The sequence below is a fragment of the Pelophylax lessonae genome (genome assembly GCF_965119305.1).
Source record: "Pelophylax lessonae genome assembly, chromosome: 3".
NCBI classification, from domain to species: domain Eukaryota; kingdom Metazoa; phylum Chordata; class Amphibia; order Anura; family Ranidae; genus Pelophylax; species Pelophylax lessonae.
In genome coordinates, this window is record NC_138770.1 from 616,246,098 (window position 1) to 616,266,734 (window position 20,637).

At 42.3% G+C, this 20,637-nt stretch overlaps 1 protein-coding gene across 1 annotated transcript in view; it reads left to right on the plus strand.

Moving 5' to 3' along the window:
• Positions 1 to 18,400, plus strand: part of GPATCH2 (G-patch domain containing 2) — a 303,764-nt gene extending 285,364 nt beyond the window's left edge. Inside the window, exon 10 of the mRNA XM_082249587.1 lies at positions 17,930 to 18,400. Coding sequence (XP_082105713.1) covers positions 17,930 to 18,099 — 170 coding nt within the window. The 3' untranslated portion in view covers positions 18,100 to 18,400. The remainder of the gene's footprint in view (positions 1 to 17,929) is intronic.
• The last annotated feature ends 2,237 nt before the right edge of the window (positions 18,401 to 20,637 follow it).

Here is a 20,637-nt window from a genome sequence, read left to right on the forward strand (position 1 = left end):
CTGTCCCCCAGCTGACTCTAACACTAAGAACCGAGCAGTTAAACACCGTGATCATACACTTTTCAGATATTTGTTTGACCCTTTATCATTTTCCTTTCACTTCACAATTATGTGCCACTTTGTGTTGGTCTATCACATAACATCCCAATAAAATACATTTAGGTTTTTGATTGTAACATGCCAAAATGTGGAAAGTTTCAAGGGGTAGGAATACTTTTTCAAGGCACTGTACATACCAATCAGCATTATGACTACTGACAGGTAAAGTGAATAACATTCATTATCTCATTACAATGGCACCTGAAAGTGGGTGGGATATATTAGGCAGCAAATGAACATGTCAGACATGTCCATGATGCTAATGTGGTGAAAGCAGAAAAAAAGGGGCAATCGTAAGGATTTGAATGACTTTGACAAGGACCAAATTGTATTGGTTAGAAAACTGGGTCAGAGCAACTCCAAAATTGCAGCTGGAATGTTCCTGGTCAGGACTCAGGACCTACCAAAAGTGGTCCAAGGAAGAAAAACCAGGACAGGGTCATGGGCAGCCAAGACTCGTTGATGCATATGAGGAGCAAAAGGTTGGCCTGTGTAGTCTGATCCAATAGAAGTAAAAAACAAAAAACTGACCTAAGTCAGTAAGTCAGCGCTCACTGACTCACAGTGGAAGGTAAAATGCATAGACATATGTGCAAAAAACACACAAGCATATATAAACATATAAAATGGTAAGGCAAAAAATTCTAAAGGAAGGGGGGGGGATGTATATATAACAAACAAGTCAAAGATGGGAGTGCAAAAACCTAATTTATGAACAAAGTCCTTCCACAGTCCGGAAAAAATCACAGTGTAGATGATTCCTTGTAGTGGATGGTCATGGAGTCCAAATCAAGGTGTATGTGGCATATAGAGTGCAGGCAGCTCCTCGGGAGGTGAGGGACCCTCCAGGCATATAGCAAAAAAGGAATAAGACAAAGGGCGCCAGGTCACAATATAGTATGAGAAATATGACAATTTATTGTAGTGACTTACATGTACAAACGATCCAAAATACAGCCAGTAAACCATGAACAACGGTACTCGCAATGGGACACATCCAGGATGATCAGATCCGGGGACCTGCTGAACGATCCTGTGCTGTGTGGCAACCGGCACCTATATCATAGACACTGCCACACAGCACAGGATCGTTCAGCGGGTCCCCGGATCTGATCATCCCGGATGTGTCCCATTGCGAGTACCGTTGTTCATGGTTTACTGGCTGTATTTTGGATCGTTTGTACATGTAAGTTACTACAAAAAATTGTCATATTTCTCATACTATATTGTGACCTGGCGCCCTTTGTCTTCTTCCTTTTTTGCTGATCCAATAGAAGAGCTATTATAGCTCAAACTGTTAAAAAAAAAGTTAATGCTGGTTCCAATAGAAAGTGCAGTTTGTTGTGTATAGGACTGCATAGCCATAGACAGATCAGTGTTCCTTTGCTGACCCGTGTCCACATCCAAAAGCACCTACAATGGGCACATGAGTCTCAGAACTGGACCATGGGGCAATGGAAGAAGGGGGGCAGGTATGATGAATTCAAGAAGGGTTTGAGGAACACAACAAGTTTGAGGTGTTGATTTGGCCTCCAAATTCTCTAGATATCAATCAAATCAAGCTTCTGTGGGATATACTAGAAGACAAGTCTGATCCATGGAGACCCGACCTCACAACTTACAGGACTTAAAGGATCTGTTACTGAAGGCTTGGTGCTAGATTTCACAGCATACCTTCATAGAGATAGATATACAGCTGCAAGAAAAAGTATGTGAACCCTTTGGAATGATATGGATTTCTGCACAAATTGGTCATAAAATGTGATCTGATCATCATCATCTAAGTCACAACAATAGACAATCACAGTCTGCTTAAACTAGTAACACACAAAGAATGAAATGTTGCCATGTTTTTATTGAACACACCATGTAAACATTCACAGTGCAGGTGGAAAAAGTATGTGAACCCTTGGATTTATTAACTGGTTGAACCTCCTTTGGCAGCAATAACTTCAACCAAACGTTTTCTGTAGTTGCAGATCAGACGTGCACAACAGTCAGGAGTAATTCTTGACCATTCTTCTTTACAGAACTGTAATGCATGCCAGTCTTAGTCCGTGGGGGTTCACAAAGCTAGGTCCATAAAGACATGGATGAGCGAGTTTGGGGTGGAGGAACTTGACTGGCCTGCACAGAGCCCTGACCTTAACCAGTAGAACACCTTTGGGATGAATTAGAGCAGAGACTGCAAGTCAGGCCTTCTCATCAAACATCAGTGCCTGACCTCCCAAATGCGCCTCTGGAAGAATGGTCAAAAATTGCCATAGGCACACTCCTAAACCTTGTGGACAGCCTTCTCAGAAGAGTTGAAACTGTTCTAGCTGCAAAGGGTAAACTCGATTTTGAACCCTATGGACTAAGACTGGGATGCCATTAAAGTTCATGTGCGTGTACAGGCAGGCATCCCAATACTTTTGACAAAATAGTGTAATTGCCTATGTTTGAACTGGTGTCATCAAGGGCCAGATCCATTTACAGGAAGCTTATATAATTCTCCCTCTATGATACGCTCTGACCACCAGAGGTTCAAAGATGGCCTGAAACTAGGGTTACCGCCTCATCCCTTTAAGCCAGGACACAGATGAATTATGAATGAAATAGGCACTAAATGAGTTTAATAACCACTTAACCGGTTGCCGACCGCCGCACGACTATATACTGCGGCGGTCAGCCCCGGCCAGGCAGAGTGACGTATCGGTACGTCACTCGCCTGTCACTGACTTGCGAGCCTATTGCGGGCGGGCGCGCGCCCGCCGCGGCTCGTTCACAGACAAGTCAGTGCGTGTGACCGGCGGACTCGATGTCCGCCAGTCACACTGCGATCGCTCCTGTGAAGGGAGAAAGACAGAGCAGCTTGTGTAAACAAGCTGCCTGTCAGTTCTCCCTGTGTAAAAGTGAAGATCTGTCCGTTCTACTATGTAGAACGGTTGATCTTTGCTTTTACACCAATAGGAATGTCCCTACACAGTTAGAATCACGCCCCTAGGACACACTTAACCCCTCCCTGTCCAATAAAGTTAACCCCTTCCCTGCCAGTGTCATTTTTGCAGTAACAGTGCATATGTATAGCACTGATTACTGCAGTAATGTCACTGGTACCCCCAAAAGTGTCAAAAATGTCAGTCAAGGGTCCGATCTGTCCGCCGCAATGTCGCAGTACCGAAAAAAAATCGCAGATCGCCGCCATTACGCGTTAAAAAAAAAACACCAAAAATGACAAAAATCTTTCCCTTTGTTAGTAAATGCGATAACTTTTGCGCAAACCAATCAAAATACGCTTTTTGCGATTTTTTTTTTTTTACCAAACATAGGTAGCATAAAACAAATTGGCCGAAAAATGTTAAAAAATTTTGATTTTTACTTTTTTTTTGGGGGAATTTCATATAAAAAAATGTGAAAAATATTGTTATTTTTGCAAAATTTACGCTCTTTTTTTGTTTATAGCGCGTGATCAAAAAATCGCACAGGTGATCAAATACCACCAAAAGAAAGCTCTGTTTGTGGGAAAAAAAGGACGTCAAATTCGTTTAGGTACAGCGTCGCACGACCGCGCAATTGTCCGTTAAATTCACGCAGTAAAAAATCGCAAAAAAACCCCTGGTCCTTTAGCAGCCAAATCCTCCGGGGCTTAAGTGGTTAAGCCCCGGAAGATTTTACCCCATTTCTGACCAGGGCCTATTTTGCGATTCGGCACTGCATGACTTTAACGGACAATTGCGCGGTCGTGCGACGCTGTATCTAAACGAATTTGACATCCTTTTTTTCCCATAAACTGAGCTTTCTTTTGGTGGTATTTGATCACCTGTGCGATTTTCTGATCATGCGCTATAAACTAAAAAATGAGCGTCAATTTTGCAAAAATAACAATATTTTTCACATTTTTTTATATGAAATTCCCAAAAACAAAAATGTAAAAATCAAAATTTTTTAACATTTTCGGCCAATTTGTTTTATGCCACATATGTTTGCTAAAAAAAATTGCAAAAAGCGTATTTTTATTGGTTTGCGCAAAAGTTATCGCGTTTACTAACAAAGGGAAAGATTTTTGTCATTTTTTTTTTTTAACGAGTAATGGCGGCAATCTGCGAATTTTTTTTGCGGGACTGCGACATTGCGGCGGACAGATCGGACCATTGACTGACATTTTTGACACTTTTGGGGTTACCAGTGACATTACTGCAGTAATCAGTGCTATACATATGCACTGTTACTGTAAAAATGACACTGGCAGGGAAGGGGTTAACTGTATTGGAGAGGGAGGGGTTAAGTGTGTCCGAGGGGCGTGTTTCTAACTGTGATGGGACATGTCTACTATTGTAAAAACAGAGATCAATGGTTCTACATAGAAGAACCGTCTGATCTCCATTTTTACACAGGGGAGAATGACAGGTGGCTTGTTTATATTAGCCGCCTGCCTTTCTTCCGCTCTACCGACAATCGCAGTGTGACCGGCGGACATCGGGTCTGCCGGTCACACGCACTGACTCCTTAGTGAACGAGCCGCGGCTGGCGCGCGCTCGCCCGCTATTGGCTCACAAGACGGTGACAGGCTAGTGACGTATATATACGTCACTTTGCCTGGCCGGGGCTGACCGCCGCAGTATATGTACTTGCGGCGGTCGGCAAGTGGTTAAGCCAGGACACAGATGAATTATGAATGAAATAGGCACTAAATGAGTTTAATTACCACCTTAATCTGCCACAGAACCTGTGTAAATATGTGTCCTGGTTTAAGGGGGTGAGGTGCCAACCCTACCTGAAACACAAGCAATGCTTTAAATAAGGCCTTTCACACCTAAATATCACTATTAATGGCCATTCAGCCTTTCCCACAACCTAGTCTTCACAACATCATGCCTACTACTAAATTACAGGTGCACTTTTCAAAGTAGGAGGGTCCCAGTAGTCAAAAATTTCCATATTTATACTGGAAACGCACAGAGATATACTTCACACATTGAAGAAACCACATAAAACAGTCACATGTGTAAAAGATAAACAGCGAGTATTACCTCCCCTTCTATTGGCTGTTTATCCAACATCAATAGAACCACTTTAGGAGCCAAATTACTAAACAAGCTGCCAATTAGGCTTGCAGTCAGCTGGATAGATTAGCGGCTAAGAGAGACTGATACAAGATTTTCATCTCTTGAGCCAATTACGCAAACAAATTACCATCCTCAGCGCTCCTTGCTATGCTGGAAGCTCAGATCGCTCTGTGCCTTTTCATATGTCTGATACGGGATTCTGAGAAATCCTATTTTCAGCCATCACTATTGGGTGAATTATATAAAGCAGCCCTGCTCATCCTGGGGTTTATGTGTAGCTCAACCTCACAGAATTCACTCTAGTATGCATATATGTCCATTTCTATTTTATCAGCAACCAGTTAGCAATAAAGGTGAAAAATGATTAGCCGCTATAGGTTATTGAACATTGCCATTTGACTTTCTTATAGCGGATCCCCAATAATTACTCTTTAAATAAAAATAGAATCTTTTTGTTATTAGATGTTTTTTTTTTATTTTTTTTTATTTTTTTTTTTTTGCTGATGATGTAAAATCTCACTTTTAACTGTTTTCTTAACCACTTGCCGACTGCCGCACGACTATTTACGTCGGCAGTCAGCCCCTCACAGGCAGAGTAACGTAGCCTGTGAGGGTTTTGGGAGCGGGACCCCCCCCGCACGTGTGCCCAGCGGACCCGACGACCGCCGGGCACTCGCGATCGTCCATGACAGCGGGAGAAAGGCAGGCGGCTAGTGTAAACAAAGCCGCCTGCCAGTTCTCCCTGTGTAAGAATGATGATCACACGGTTCTACTATGTAGGACCGTTGATCACTGTTCTTACACATCAAGCCACAGCCAATCACAGTTAGAAGGACACCCCTAGGAAACACTTAACCCCTCCCTCTCCAATACAGTTAACTCCTTCACTGCCAGTGTCATTTTTACAGTAACAATGCATATATATAGCACTGATTACTGTAGAAATGTCACTGGTAACCCCAAAAGTGTCAAAAATGTCAGTCAAGGGTCTGATCTGTCCGCCTCAATGTCGCAGTCCCGCAAAAAAAACGCAGATTGCAGCCATTACGCGCTAAAAAAAAAGACAAAAATCTTTCCCTTTGTTAGTAAACGCAATAACTTTTGCGCAAACCAATCAAAATACGCTTTTTGCGATTTTTTTTTTTACCAAACATATGGTTAAAAAAAAAAAATTGGTGTAAAATGTTAAAAAAATTTTATTTTTACATTTTTTTGGGGGGGAATTTCATATAAAAAAAATGTGAAAAATATTGTTATTTTTGCAAAATTGACGCTGTTTTTTTGTTTATAGCGCATGATCAAAAAATCACACAGGTGATCAAATACCACCAAAAGAAAGCTCTGTTTGTGGGAAAAAAAGGACGCCAAATTCGTTTAGGTACAGCGTCGCACGACCGCGCAACTGTCCGTTAAAGTCACGCAGTGCCGAATCGCAAAATAGGCTCTGGTCAGGAAGGGGGTAAAATCTTCCGGGGCTTAAGTGGTTAAACCCAAGAGCAGAAGTTTCCTATATTGCAGCTTACCAATTCTCCGGGTCCATTTACACTGTGTGCCGTTAAATGGATCCTCATGGATAAACGAAGGTGACTGCAATGATACATGCAATAGTTTTCTGTGTGTCATGTTTACACCAGAACACAATATTTCTCTGAGTTCCAGAGATATGTGATAGTATGCCGTACGCTGCTGTGCGGGAAATAAAGTGCCACTTTGTGCACATCAAATAAAGTTGACACAAAAAAGGACCCCTACCTCACTGCAGCTGAAATGAACAGCTGCCTGAACATTAAAACACCGCAGCTTAGTGTGCAGGTGGTGTGAACGGGCCCTTAGATGTGATGGCTGCATTGGTTTTCTTTTTTAGACTTTTTGTCCTTTTATTCTCTTTTCATTTTTTTTAAATACATTTTTTATTCGTTTTCAAAATATAAGAGAAACAAAAAACAGTATGTCCTTTATTTTCACGTGGTGATCTAGCCAGTAAGTCCACTGTATTGCAACAGAACAAACTGTCCTGCAGATGTAGAAGTTAGAGGTTTGAGACAAAACAAAATGCCTAAAAAAAAGAAAACGAATGCAGCCACATCTAATGATTGGTGAGCTGCAATATATTTCAGTTTGGGGTTGAATACTGTTTTAATCATCTCTTTGACACTATCCAAAATCACTTTACTATGATTTTCTGCTGCATGTCAGACCATGCTTGCACTGCCTTCGTAGATCAGATCTGGTGTTCCTTAAAGTGTTACTAAACTCTCAACAGTAAAATCCATCTGTATATGCAGTAAAGCATTCTTGTTATGCTTACTGTGGAACCTAAGGGGTTTATCCTCCACAATGTGTAAAAAAAGGCCCTTCTTCCACAGTCCCCAAACTTTCTCCTGATAAGACAGGGCCTTTGAAAGCACTCTGCCCATGCTCAGTTTTGAGTGTATTGCTTGTGCATTTTTTTTATTTTTTTTTGGATAGTGCGTGTGACCATCACAGGGCCAATCAGCACTGTGATTACGCTTCGTACCTATCCCCTTGAGTTGTACAGGCTCAGACCCAGTAGTGAGTAATTGCTCAGTATCCTTTGGCTTCTTGGGCGAACACCAGCCCCTGCACCAGTCCCTTGCTTTCCCTCTTCCCTTTCCTTTTTTTCTCACCCATTCTTCCCGGATGTTTTAATAAAAAATTTTTATAGAAGAAAGAGAAAAAGAAACCACACACTTTTGGCTTAAAGGGGGTGTAAAGGCAGAAGGTTTTTTTAATCTTAATGCATTAAGATAAAACGCCTTCTGTGTGCTGCAGCCCCCCTAATACTTACCTGAGCCCCCTTTCTATGCAGTAATGTCCACAAGTGCTTCAGCCATCCAGGACTCTCTCTCCTGATTGGCTAAGACACAGCAGCGGTACCATTTGCTCCCGCTGCTGTTAATCAAACTCAGCCAATCAGCGGAAGGGGGGGGCAGGCAAATGGCAGCTCCATGTCTGAATGGATACACAGAGCTGCCGCTCGACTCAGGTGCCCCATAGCAAGTTGCTTGCTGTGTGGGCACTCAACAGGAAGGAGGACCAGGAGCGCCAGCCAAGGACCCCAGAAGAGTAGAATTAGGGCTTCTCTGTGCAAAACTAACTGCACAGAGCAGCCCCTACACACAATCCCCAATCCTCTGCTGATAGAACAGAGCCTTGGGGGCACGCTGCACATGCTCAGTTTGTTGTTTTTTTTTTCTTTGGAGGATGCATGTGTTTGGCACAGGGTCAATCAGCACTGCCCAGATAAGAGCAGCTTCATAGGATAGTCATAGTAGAAGGAAAACTCCTCCTATGCTCTAACCAGACATGATAGAAGTCACAAGACTGCTATATACTGCTGATGAGAAAAGATATTTAGCAGTTTATATTTAGTAAAACTATTGCATTTCCATGTTCTGTGTACTGTAGGAGACCAGATATAGTGACTGCAGAGTCCTGGGTTTAATAACACTTTAATTGAACAAGCTGAAAATAGAAGCTGATTGGCTACCATGCACAGCTGCACCAGATTCTGAGTGCACCAGCATTAGTAAATCTCCCCCATTGGCTTTAAGAGGAGTTTAGGAGCCGCAGAGTTTCGAGGCAGTCAGAGCTGCTCCTCCTGAACGCATTCAGGTGAGGAGCTTTTGGGCATAAAAAGGCTAAACTTGCCTAGGTGCGTTTGGCACTTCAGCATTTATTCATTTCAATAGCGGTTTGAAAAAAACTGAGCTTAGGTGAGTTTTTAACGCCAATTTCTCATGTAATGGGAAATCGCGTTTAGGTCTGGTTCACACTATTGCGGGTGGTCGCACACTGCTGTTTAAAAATGGGTGGGGCTGCCATTCATTCTTAATGCACCACATGGAAACCACCTGGTGCAAAAAGCACCATGCAATTTCCCGGCCGTTGCATTTCCAATATGGTGCTTGAACCATTTTTCTGTGGGAAACGTAGGCACGACAGCCTTCAAATGAATAGGCTGCGTGCATGGGAAAACATGGGCCGCGAACCCACAATAGTGTGAATTAGGCACCTCAATATAAACCGGTGTGCGTGAGGCCTTAGAGCACTGAACTATAGCAAGGAAGGGAAAATGGGAGCAGGGTCATGATCTACCTGCAGTGTAAGTTAAATGGATGGGGGACAGGGAAAGGAGGTGCAATGTGTCTAAATTTACCAGGGATAAAAAAATAAAAAAAAGGAAAATTGGAAGAAAATGGCTGATTTTTTTTTTCTGCATGAGCTACGAAGAGTATAAAATCCAAAAATGACCATCAAAGTGTAAAAAAGCTACGCTATATGGCCAAACGTTTTGTGAATACTGTACTATTACACCTATCTAAGCTTGATGAATGTTCCCAAGCCATTGACACTCACTTGGAGCTTGCCCCCCTCCTTCTCTTTCCTTTTCAGCTATACCAGTTTTATGCTCTTTTCTGGAAAAGCTTTCCAAAAGATGTTGGAGTGTGTCTGGGAATTTATGCCAAAAGAGCATTTGTGAGGTCAGATACTGATCTTGGACAAAAAGACCTGGCTTGCACTTGGCGTTCCAGTTCACTCCCATGGCTCTTCAGTAGGGTTGAGGTCAGGCCCTTATGTACAGGCCACTCAAGTTCCTCCAATCCAAACTCATGCAACCATGTCCTTAAAGGTGTTGCAAAGTCAAAAGGTTTTTTATCTTAATGCATTCTACGCATTAAGATAAAAAGCCTGTGTGCAGGAGCCCCCTCTCTATCCAACGATGTCCACAAATGCCTCAGCCGTCCGGGACTCTCTCTCCTGATTGGATGGGCCATAGGCTCTCGCTGCTGTCAATCAAACTCAGCCAATCAGGAGAGAGAGGGTGTAGGGCCGAATGGCAGCTCTGTGTCTAAATGGATACATGGAGCTGCTGCTGGGCTCAGGTGCCCCCATAGCAAGCTGCTTGGTGTGGAGACACTCGGCAGGAGGGAGGGGCCAGGAGCTCCAGCCAGGGACTCAAGAAGAGGAGGATCTGGGCTGCCCTGTGCATAACCAACTGCGCAGAGGAGGTGTGTATAATATGTTTGTTATTTTGATAGAAAAAAAAATGAGACTTTACAATCACTTTAAGTAGCTGGCTTTATGCACAGAGGTACAACAAAGGGCCTTTCCATAATTGTTGCCACAAGGTTGGAAGTACATAAATGTCTAAAATGTCTTTGAATGCTGTAATATTAAAGTGGGAGTAAAGTCCCTTGTTTGATTTTTACCTATAGGTAAGTACAGTAAACCACTCCTAAACATGCACCATTTAGGAGATATTTACTTTAGATGCAGCCGGTGACGTCACTGGCGCATGCGCTCTGAGGAACTGCATATCCGTGCCATTCCTTCAGAGCTGTGCCCCTGTACACAGTGACACCCGCAAGTATGCACGGGAGTGAGGTCATCGGCGAACCCAAAAAGACTGGATGAAGATGGAAGCACCTACAGTGGTGACAGCGTGCCGCTGGAGGGCTTCATTTTCAGGTAAGTCTTTTATAATGTACTAATATGCGATGCATACTAACACATTATGACGTAAACAACTGCCTGGGGCCCGATTTATGTTTTTTTATTTTTTTATGTCGTTTACTACCGCTTTACCAATGCCCTTCATTTGAAGATCCCAAACTCAATCATTTTGAGGGGTGTACGCTCAGTAGTACACTTGGCCATACAGAACAACACAAAACACTAGATTTGCATGCTCTAAGCAATGATTAGCCTGTACATAGACTAGGAGCCGGATTTTCAGTGCGCCATTTTTGTTTTCTCTCTTTATACTAGGAATAATGCGCTTCTTAAACATTAAGCAACATTTGAAATCAGCATATTTGCAAGCTGTTGTGTCGAAAAATGATTAAACAGATGTTTACCCTCAAGCAGCGTTAGACCTCTGATCTGATTTTAGATTACAGATGGAATTAAATTAATTCATGGCAGTCCATGTAAAATGGAGGGTATGGCATTGAATGCTTCCGTGCTGTTTAAATAGACTCTACCTGTCCTGACAGCTGTTGAGCAGAAATGAATGATCTCTCATTTTCATGTAAAGTAGCCTGTAATGCTGTCATGAGCACCATCTTAAAGAGGGTCTACAGGATATTTATCATGTGTTCCACTGAGCATTCTTATGGTGCCAAGTCTCGGTAAGTTACCAGGGCCCTGTAAAGTGTTTTTTTTTCTCCGTGTTTTTATGGATAAATTGTCCTTTGTTATGTTGGCGGTGAGGATGGAGAAGAAAAGGGATATGGTGAAAGGGTGTTCTTCCTGTGTATGTATCTTCTGCGGGGTCTCAATGACTTGGATTCCTTCATGTTGGCTTATTTGTAGCCTTTAAGACATTTAGCCATTGTCCATTTATATGTCATCCGATACACATTTTCACAAAATATAGTAAGTTTGTATGCTCAGCAGTCTGTATTTTATGTGAATTTCCGAGGATATATTGGCAGGAAAGAGGGAAAAGAAAGTGGTATAAAGGTAGGGTGTTCTCTTATAGCGACTCTTCCTGTGTATGAGTCTTCCACAGGGCTCAATGGCTTGGATTTCTTCACTTTGACTTGTTTGTTTTATAGGTCATTTATGATGTTTAGCTATTGTTGGTTTTTAGGTCACCCGGTACACATTTTCAAATTATGAAGCAACTTTGTTCTTGCTGAATCAGTACACAATAAATGCTGCGCTATGTGAATTAAAAATTGTCCAAGAAAAACTCATTGCTTGATCCGCCGTGCATTTCCTTATCAGTGCCAAAAACCAATAGTGTGCCACCTCGATGTGCCCCCCCCCCCCCCCCCCCACCAGGAATATTCTCACCTGGGGAAATGTGATCACCACAATTAAGCGAGATCCAAACCAGCTTTTTAGCCCACTGTTGGCTATATCCAACTTCTCCAACCTCCTTCTAGGCTCCTCTCATTACGGATTGTAGTATTCCAATATATTGATTGAAAGATGAGAAAAGCCAATTGTGCTTATACCCTTTTTAAAATTGCATTTATTAAAAAAAATCACAGGGTACTCATTCTTTACAGGTGCTTTTGCAGCGCACCAAACCAACACAAGCGTTCACAATCCAAAGATACATCCTTTTTTGGGAAAATCCAGTGTAAACAGCAGCCTCACAAACAGACCTAGCCTCCAGCTCCACGTTGGTTCCGAGGTGTCATCACTGTCCTAACTCCTCCCCTACGCGTATCGACACAGGGTCACGTGTCTTCCTCAGAGGGAATTTTAATTGGCAATTGGCTTATTTTCATTGGAAGCAATCATTTGCATGGACTCTTTCATTATTTATATGGTGATTGCACATTTATGTTGGACAATATTTTACTATATGTGTATGTATATTTTTCACTATATTTATGCACTTTTTAATATTGTTTTGATAGTGTTGAATAGATGTGAATCGGATTGTATAGTCATTTATCATTCACATAGGGCAGCATTTATTGTGTATTGATTTAGTTAGCACATGAGGGGCATTGTGAACAATGCTAGCAGCCTAAATTCACTTAATTTCATAGATAGTAGCTCGCAGGATCAATATATTTAATTTGTTCTTGCTGATTTATGTGCCAAATTCCAGGCAGTCACAAATTAACTGCTTCCGGACCGCCCCTTGTACATGTACTGTGGCAGGGCGGCCCTTCAGCGCAAAATCACGTACTTGTACGTCATTTATATTTCCTGGTCTGGGGCACCGCCAGCCACCTGCTCCCATTGTGATTGGACACAGAGGGAGCCAATCAGCGTGTCCAGCGGACCCAATGTTTGCCAACACCCAGCGATCATTCCCAAGAGCGGTAGAATGACGGTCTGCCTATGTAAACAAGGCAGATTGCTGTTCAGTGAGAGGGGAAGATAGAGATCCTGTGTTTCTGCTAAGCAGGAACACTGATCTCTGTCTTCCCACAGTCAAAGCATCCCCCACACAGTTAGCAAGCACTCCCAGGGAACACATTTAACCCTTTGATCACCCCTGATGTTAACCCCTGCCCTGCCAGTGTCAGTACATTGATAGTGCATATATGTGATCACTGTATTACTGTCACTGGTCCCAAAAAAAGTCACTTTGTGTCCGAATTGTCCACCGCGATGTTGCAGTCCCGTTATGTTACTGATCGCCGCTATTACTAGTAAAAAAAAAAGAATAAAAAATAAAAATTCCATAAAAATATGCCATGGTTTGTAGATGCTATAACTTTTGTGCAAACCAATCAATATACACTTATTGGGATTTTTTTAACCAAAAAGATGTAGCAGAACACATATTGGCCTTAATTGATGAAGACATTTGATTTTTTTTTTGATTTTTTTATTGGATATGTTTCATAGCAGTAAGTAAAAAAATATATATATATAATTTATTTATTAATTTTTTCAAATTTCTTGTTTAGAACGCAAAAAATAAAAACCATAGAGGTAAACAAAAACCACCAAAAGAAAGCTCTATTTGAGGAGGAAAAATGGACATCAATTTTATTTGGTTACAGCGTCGCATAACTGCGCAATTCTAAGTTAAAATAACACAGTGCCAAAACGCAAAAAATGGGCTGGTCTTGAAGGGGGGTAAACCTTCCAGAGCTGAAGTAGTTAATTAAAGTGGTTGTAAAGGCACAAGGTTTTTTTGAATGCATGAAGGTAAAAAACCTGTGTGCACCAGCCCCCCCCCCCCCCCAATACTTACCTGAGGCCCCTCTCGATTCAGCGATGTTCATGAGAGCCTTGCCTCTCCAGGGACTCGTACTCCTGAATTGCTTTTGGCAGCAGTGGGAGCCATTAGCTATCAATCACAGCTAGTGAGCCAATCAGGAGACAGAGGGGGCGGGGCCGAGCTGCAGCTCCATGTGTGAATGAACACACACAGCCGCGGGTTGGAAGCACGCTTGCTTGCTTGGTTTTACACAGAGCGGCCCTGATCCTCTTCTTCTCGGGTCCCCTGCCTGTGCTCCTGGCTCCTCCCCTTTGACCAGTGTCTCCAGTAGCAAGCCGCATACTATAAGGTCACTGATGTGTGCTCACTCCCTAGCCGTGTCCATAAGACACATAAAGCCGCAGCTCGGCCCTGCCCCTGCTCTCTCCTCATTGGCACACAGGGTGTGTTTGACAGCAGTGGGAGCCAATGCCTCAGCAAATGAGAAGAGGGAGTAACTACTTACCTCTTAATTTTCAATGTAAGACTAGCATGCAAAAAGAAAAACAAAACGGACTATCATCTGTCTGATATTCTCATCATGGGTACGGGATTTTAATGTACGGGGGGGGGCGTGTCAACACAAGTCTGATCACTGGGGAAGAGCAGGCTGAGTTCCCAGCACAGCTGGAAATCTGACCACACTGTGCTCTCATGCTTAGTGCCGAATCACCAGGTTTTTCACACAAAGAAAGCAATACAAAGAGAACATGATACATTTTCAGACAAGTACATGGTGCAGCATGCACATATCAGGAATATGACATTTTGGGTTGACATATTCTTTAACTGCACCAGAGAAAAATCAGGTTTCCTGCCTTGGCAGGGGCTGTACTGTACGACAGAGCTGTGTAATTTCCAGGACTGGATTGAACAGCATTTGACAGCTGAAATAGCTGTCTTGGGAATTTTACTTGAGTATGAAACGGTTTTCCTGGACATTTCGTTTTTTCCTGCAGTGTTTAAAGGGAAGTCTTAAAATAATTATTTAGGTTGGGAGCCAGAAATCTTGCTGATTGATAGGGGATCAAATACTAATTTCGCGCAATAAAATGCAAACCAATTTATAACTTTTCAAATGCGATTTTCTTTTGTTGGTATTCTGTCTCTCGCTGTTAAAAATAAACATTCCATTAAAATTATAGACTAATAATTTCTTTGTCAGTGGGCAAATGTACAAAATCAGCAGGGGACTAAACACTTTTTTCCCTCACTGTATGCTTCAGCCTTGTGTGGTAGGTCCCTGTAACGGAGCTCCAATACCCAGCCTAGGTATCTCCGCTGTCTAATCCTTCAAGCGGAGGAAGTACTAACGTATCCAAGGCAAAATCCCCCCAGTAACTGGACGACACACAGTTCCGGGAGACAACAGCAACTTTTATTCAACCACAGCTGGCTTTTATATGATTCCCCATGCAAAGAGTTTCTTAAATCATTTTCATAGGGCATTCCCCTGCTGGACCTGGGACTAGGGACAAGTAACATTTCACAGAATCAACCAACACAACATAACCAACAAAAACAGTATTCTACTTTCCTACCAGCAACTAATAGATAACAGCGATTCAATCAAACTGAGCCAATTAACTAGCAGACTTTCCGTCATCGAGCTCCTTAAGTACAATACACATTATTGTAAGTGTAAACACAGAACCCACAGTGAACAATAGGTGAGTAAATCAGCATAATCAACAATGTGTGGAAGACAGGTGGTTGAGCTGATGATATTAGCCTCTGCTATGAGTCTGACTGTGTGGAGCAGTCCCCTATTGCCAATAGGCAGCTAGGCCTTAACATGGATCCTTGAGCTATATTGTTGACAAATATTACTGTCCCATTTGAAGTAATCCAAACCATATTCTCAGTGTCCATTCCGCTACAGTCCCCATAACAAAATCATCAGAAGGGAAAACTAACGCGTTTTGTGAGTTATGCCCCCTTCCTCAAAGCGCCTTCTTGTGTGTTTTTTGCAGTTAATTAGAGGTTTCCCGATCTGTAGAGGGTTTCACCTGAAGAAGCATTGCACACCTGATTATTGTCTCCTGGAACACTGTGGGTGAGCACTGGAGTGTTTATTTTCTGGTGAAGAGACTTGCTAGGAAACATTAAAGCCTTACCAGTGTTAGGAAGTGCACTCTATTCTCTGAGATTTTATATGCCAGATTCCAGACAGCTCATCACACGTAGGGTGAATGGGTCTGCTTCCTGAGATCTTTGCTATGAAACTTCCACCATTTTGTTTCATGTTCCCAATTCATATCTTGCCCCAGGGTCCAGGGGTGCCAAGCCATACCACAGAAATTGCACCTTCCTCTGGAGATAGTGCTGATGGTAAAGTAGTTAACTCTCTATTTGAAGTTGTACCTACAGGTAAGCTTGCAATCAGGCTTACCTGTAGATGCAATGAATATCTCCTAAACGTCCACTGTTTAGGAGATATTCGCATCGGCAGTAGCTGATGACGTCACCCACACATGCACAGTAACTCATTCTGTTCATTCTGGGTGCACAGTGCGCTGTGCCATTCTAGCGCGCAATCGTGGGAGTGATGTCATCGGGGCCCAGCCATTCAAACGGCCAGAGCCCATGAACCTTGAAGGAAGACTGGGTGAAGATGGAAGCCCTGGCAGCAGTGACAGTCGGCTGCTGGAGGGCTTTGTTTGAATGGTAAGTTTGTCATAATGTGCTGGTATAGTGTGCATACTAGCACATTATGGCCTAAACCCTGCAGCAGTGTTAGAGAGGAGGCCTGTAATGCTGCTGCCTGCAGTCAGTGCAGTGAGTGCACACAGTTCTGCTCAGAGTGCTGGATGGGGGTCTCAGATTTAAGGGTGGTCTCTGGTCTGACTCCGAACTGAAATTGTTGAACAGGATGGGCCGGCGGGCCTCAGCGGCCTATATGCACGCGCACAGTCCTGGATGGATGGCGGAATCGGATGCCAGTGGTGACTGGTGAGTGGTCTGAGGGGACTCAGGGAGGCAGTAATAGCTGGCCTGGCTGTTCACTTACAGTGGGTGCTCTGCTCTGGATGTGGTGGTGGCCGGGTGCCAGTGCCGAGTCGGGCCTGGCGCGTCTGGCTGTAGTGCTGCAGCTGCAGTGCTCTGGTGAGGTCAGGTGACTGGTCTCGAGTCGGCTCTCTTGTAGTAGTCCACTCCTCACGTCGGACGCCACGGGGCACGCCACGCCAGACGCCACACAGGCGGAGCTCCGTGAAAACCGGAAGTTGGGTAAACATCCCTGCCTCACATTCTCATTTAGTTTTCGTTCGTTAACGAAAACTGATTTGATTTTCGTCATAGTTGTCGTCATTTGACGAAAAAGTGGTATACTTTGCGTCTCGTTTTTGTCAGTTGAAAAATGCCGCTGACGAAAACGTTTTTGTTGACGAAATTAACACTGCTGTAAACTCCATTGGCTGTTATTTCATTGCACATATTACCTGAATATATTACCAACATTAAATATTAGGGGAAAATATAAGAAAAGCCTTTTTCTTAATTGTTTAGTTTTCAGCAGCTTAGTAGATGCTCCTTACTTATGCGTATGCGGTGGTGCAATACATGTTTAAACTTTAATGTGCTATTATTACAGGCTCTGGATGGAATTGTGTTGCCGATATAGATATGGCCAGCAGAGGAGTGTTAATTTTGATGATGTCAATTTTTTATTTAGTTTTAGTTATAGTCTTATGACTAAAATGCCATTTTAGTTTTAGTCGTATTTTAGTCATCTGAATTTTTTAGTTTTAGTCGACTAAAATTGTGTTAATTTAGTCGACGAAAACGTTTTCGTCGACGAAATTAACACTGCCCTGCCGGAAGCCCACTTTTTTTTTTTTCTCTTGGAGCAGTTTTTTACTGCTTTTAATGATTTTTGTTATCATTAAAGCACTGTGTAATACATCTGTAATATGTCAGTATGGGCAATAGTAATATCGCCTATCTGTTCTCTCTAGACTATTCTTGGGTTCAAACCTCTCCTGTCTGTGGCTTTGGTTGAGTTTTGATTGTATGACTTTTATCTGAAGACCATAGTTCCAATAAATTGATTTTCTCATGGAGCTGTTTATCTTTTCAGGTTTTATAGGTGAAAATGTTCAACCTATCCCAGAGAGTAACATCGGAAACCGAATGCTCCAGAGTATGGGTTGGACCCCTGGCACGGGACTGGGACCGGATGGAAAGGGTATTTCAGAGCCTATACGAGCCATGCAAAGACCAAAAGGACTTGGACTTGGGTTCAGCTGATGTATTCGCATTGGAATGTGACATCTCCAGACATCTTAGGAATATCGATGTGTGTGTTTATAATGTAATTTGTAAAATACTCTTTATAAGAAAATACAAAGTTTCTTTCTCCAACTGGAAAAATAAAACAGGAGAGCTGCAATGTTATCACCAGCTAGCACTGTGAAAGTAGTAACCAACTGAGCCGTGTGTTGCTATATGCTATTGTTATTTTACACATCTGAACCAATGACATTTCATGTAATCCTATTAATATTTCTGGGCTAAGGAACGACGTATTACTCAAAGATAATGTTTTAAAGTGCACTTGTCATCTACAGCTAGTGAAGCGTTCATTTTTTACATGAACCGGTTTTTTAAGGCCTTTTTTGTCTTTTGAACCAATTAAACAATGAACAACATGCCAGCCATTTTGTCACCTGGGTTGATAATCATGAGCATGAGATTTAGAAAACCATAAGGGAGCAGTAATGTCTACATAATGATGAGGCTGCTAACTTATGAATATTAGCTGGATTGACAAAAGGGCCACCTTCACTCTACATAGGTGACGAGAATATTGGCAGATAACAAACATTTTTTTTTTCTTTTACATTTACATAGGTGACAGGTACATTTAAATTGCTAAAAGATAAAAAAAAAAAAAAAAAAAAAAAACATTTGTTTAAATGCCAGCTGCTTGGATCACCACCCTACATTTCTTCAGGCAAAAAAAAGTCTCCACCATATTTTTCCTATCTACAACAGCTATTTCAAAGCCATGTAAAGCAGTCTCCTTCCTCCTGCTGTATTTGCGTTGATAAAAAGATGCCCTTGTTATGACAGTGGTAAGAGAGTGGTGCTGGCAGCTCAAATGTAGAGACCTAAGACAATAAGTGGTTCAGCAACCTATAACGGAAGGGCTTCTGTCCACCAGGCATATCAGCGGGAAGTTGAGGGTCTTGTGGTTTGTGGAGGACAGGTGACGGAGGAATGCCTTTTTCCATTGTCTCGAAAATTTGAAAATGTATTTGCCAATTTTATAGTGTCGCGCAAAATATTAGAAAACTTTGGTTCAATTTCATCTTTCTGCCTGCCAGATTTTTTAAACTTTTGAGGGTCCTTTCACACTGTGATGGAGTACCATAATGCAATACTGTAGCACTGCAATAAGGGGAGCCCATTGTTTTTGAATGGGCTGGCAGCTCAACTTATACACTAAAAACTGACATTTTTTGTTTTTTCAATGTTGTGCACCACAATGCATTTGTGAATGTGTTTCCCGCTATAGTGCATTGGGGAGACCTTCAAAGTGAATGGCACTGTATTGCAGTTCAGTTTGCTGTGCTTTGTGGTGCTGTGCAGTAAAACTTGCATTTTACAGCGGCACACAAATGTGATTCGCTCTAAATCTCTTACCTAGGAGCAGATACCACAAAGTGTCTGCTATAACCTTTAAAGAAATGAGTAGTTTCTTCTGTGTGTCCCTCTGATCCTGATTTCACTTTCTTATAAAATAGTTTAAAGAGGAAGTAAAGTCTTGGAAAAAAAATATATTTTTTGTGTACCTGCAAAGTAAATGCATAATATGCTAGTATACAATGCATACTAGCACATTATGTGACACCTGCAAACGAAGCCCTCGTCGTCCCGGCCAGATGCCGCATTCATCTTCGCCTGTTTTCCTTCCGGGTCTGCGGACTGGCTACTGGCCAGAGCCGCGTGACGGCATGCGCGGGAGCCGCTGCTCATGGCACAGGGCTCTGAAGAAACGGTACCTTCATGATGTCATCGGCTGCATGCAATGTGAATATCTGCTAAATGGTGCAAATTTAGGAGATACTGTATTTACAGTACCTATAGGTAAACCTTATCATATGCCTACCTATAGCTACAAACAGTACCCGGGGGTTTACAACCACTTAATTTCCCAAACTTTGGGGCCAACTGCCCTCCCCTCTCTCCCGGATAATAAATGCACTTTTATTAGCCATAAGATGGACATAGGGACAAGGGCTGAGAGCCATAGATGGACAGAATTCCAAACAAAATGTCTTAAGAAAATTCATACAAAAATTCCCAGAACATTTGTTTGTCATTCAAAAATTTGTGTTTGCATTTTCTTTTGGAACAAATGGACTTTACCAAAGGAAAACCACATACACTGTTAAAAGAAAATTTGCAACCTGCTCTTTCAAATTTTTTTGTCACTGCAGTCAAAAACGAATGTCAATTTGATCCACTAATGATTTAGAAAAACGAACAACAAACAAACTTTCTTAGAACCTTTGTTTCCCAAGAACTTTTATTCAGAATTCTAGCCATCTATGGCCAGATTAAGCCTCTAAGTTAGGTGAGTCTAAGTCTTAGGCTGGATTCACACATATGCGAATTGGATGCCAGTGTTGCTACACTTCGAATGATTACAATCTTGTAAATATTGGTTTGTTTCCAAAATATTAATCTGCATTAGGCCTGAACCAGCCAGCTCACGTTTTAAAAGGAATAACCTGATGGGTGGTACAGATGACATCTGTTGCCAACACATAATATATACTA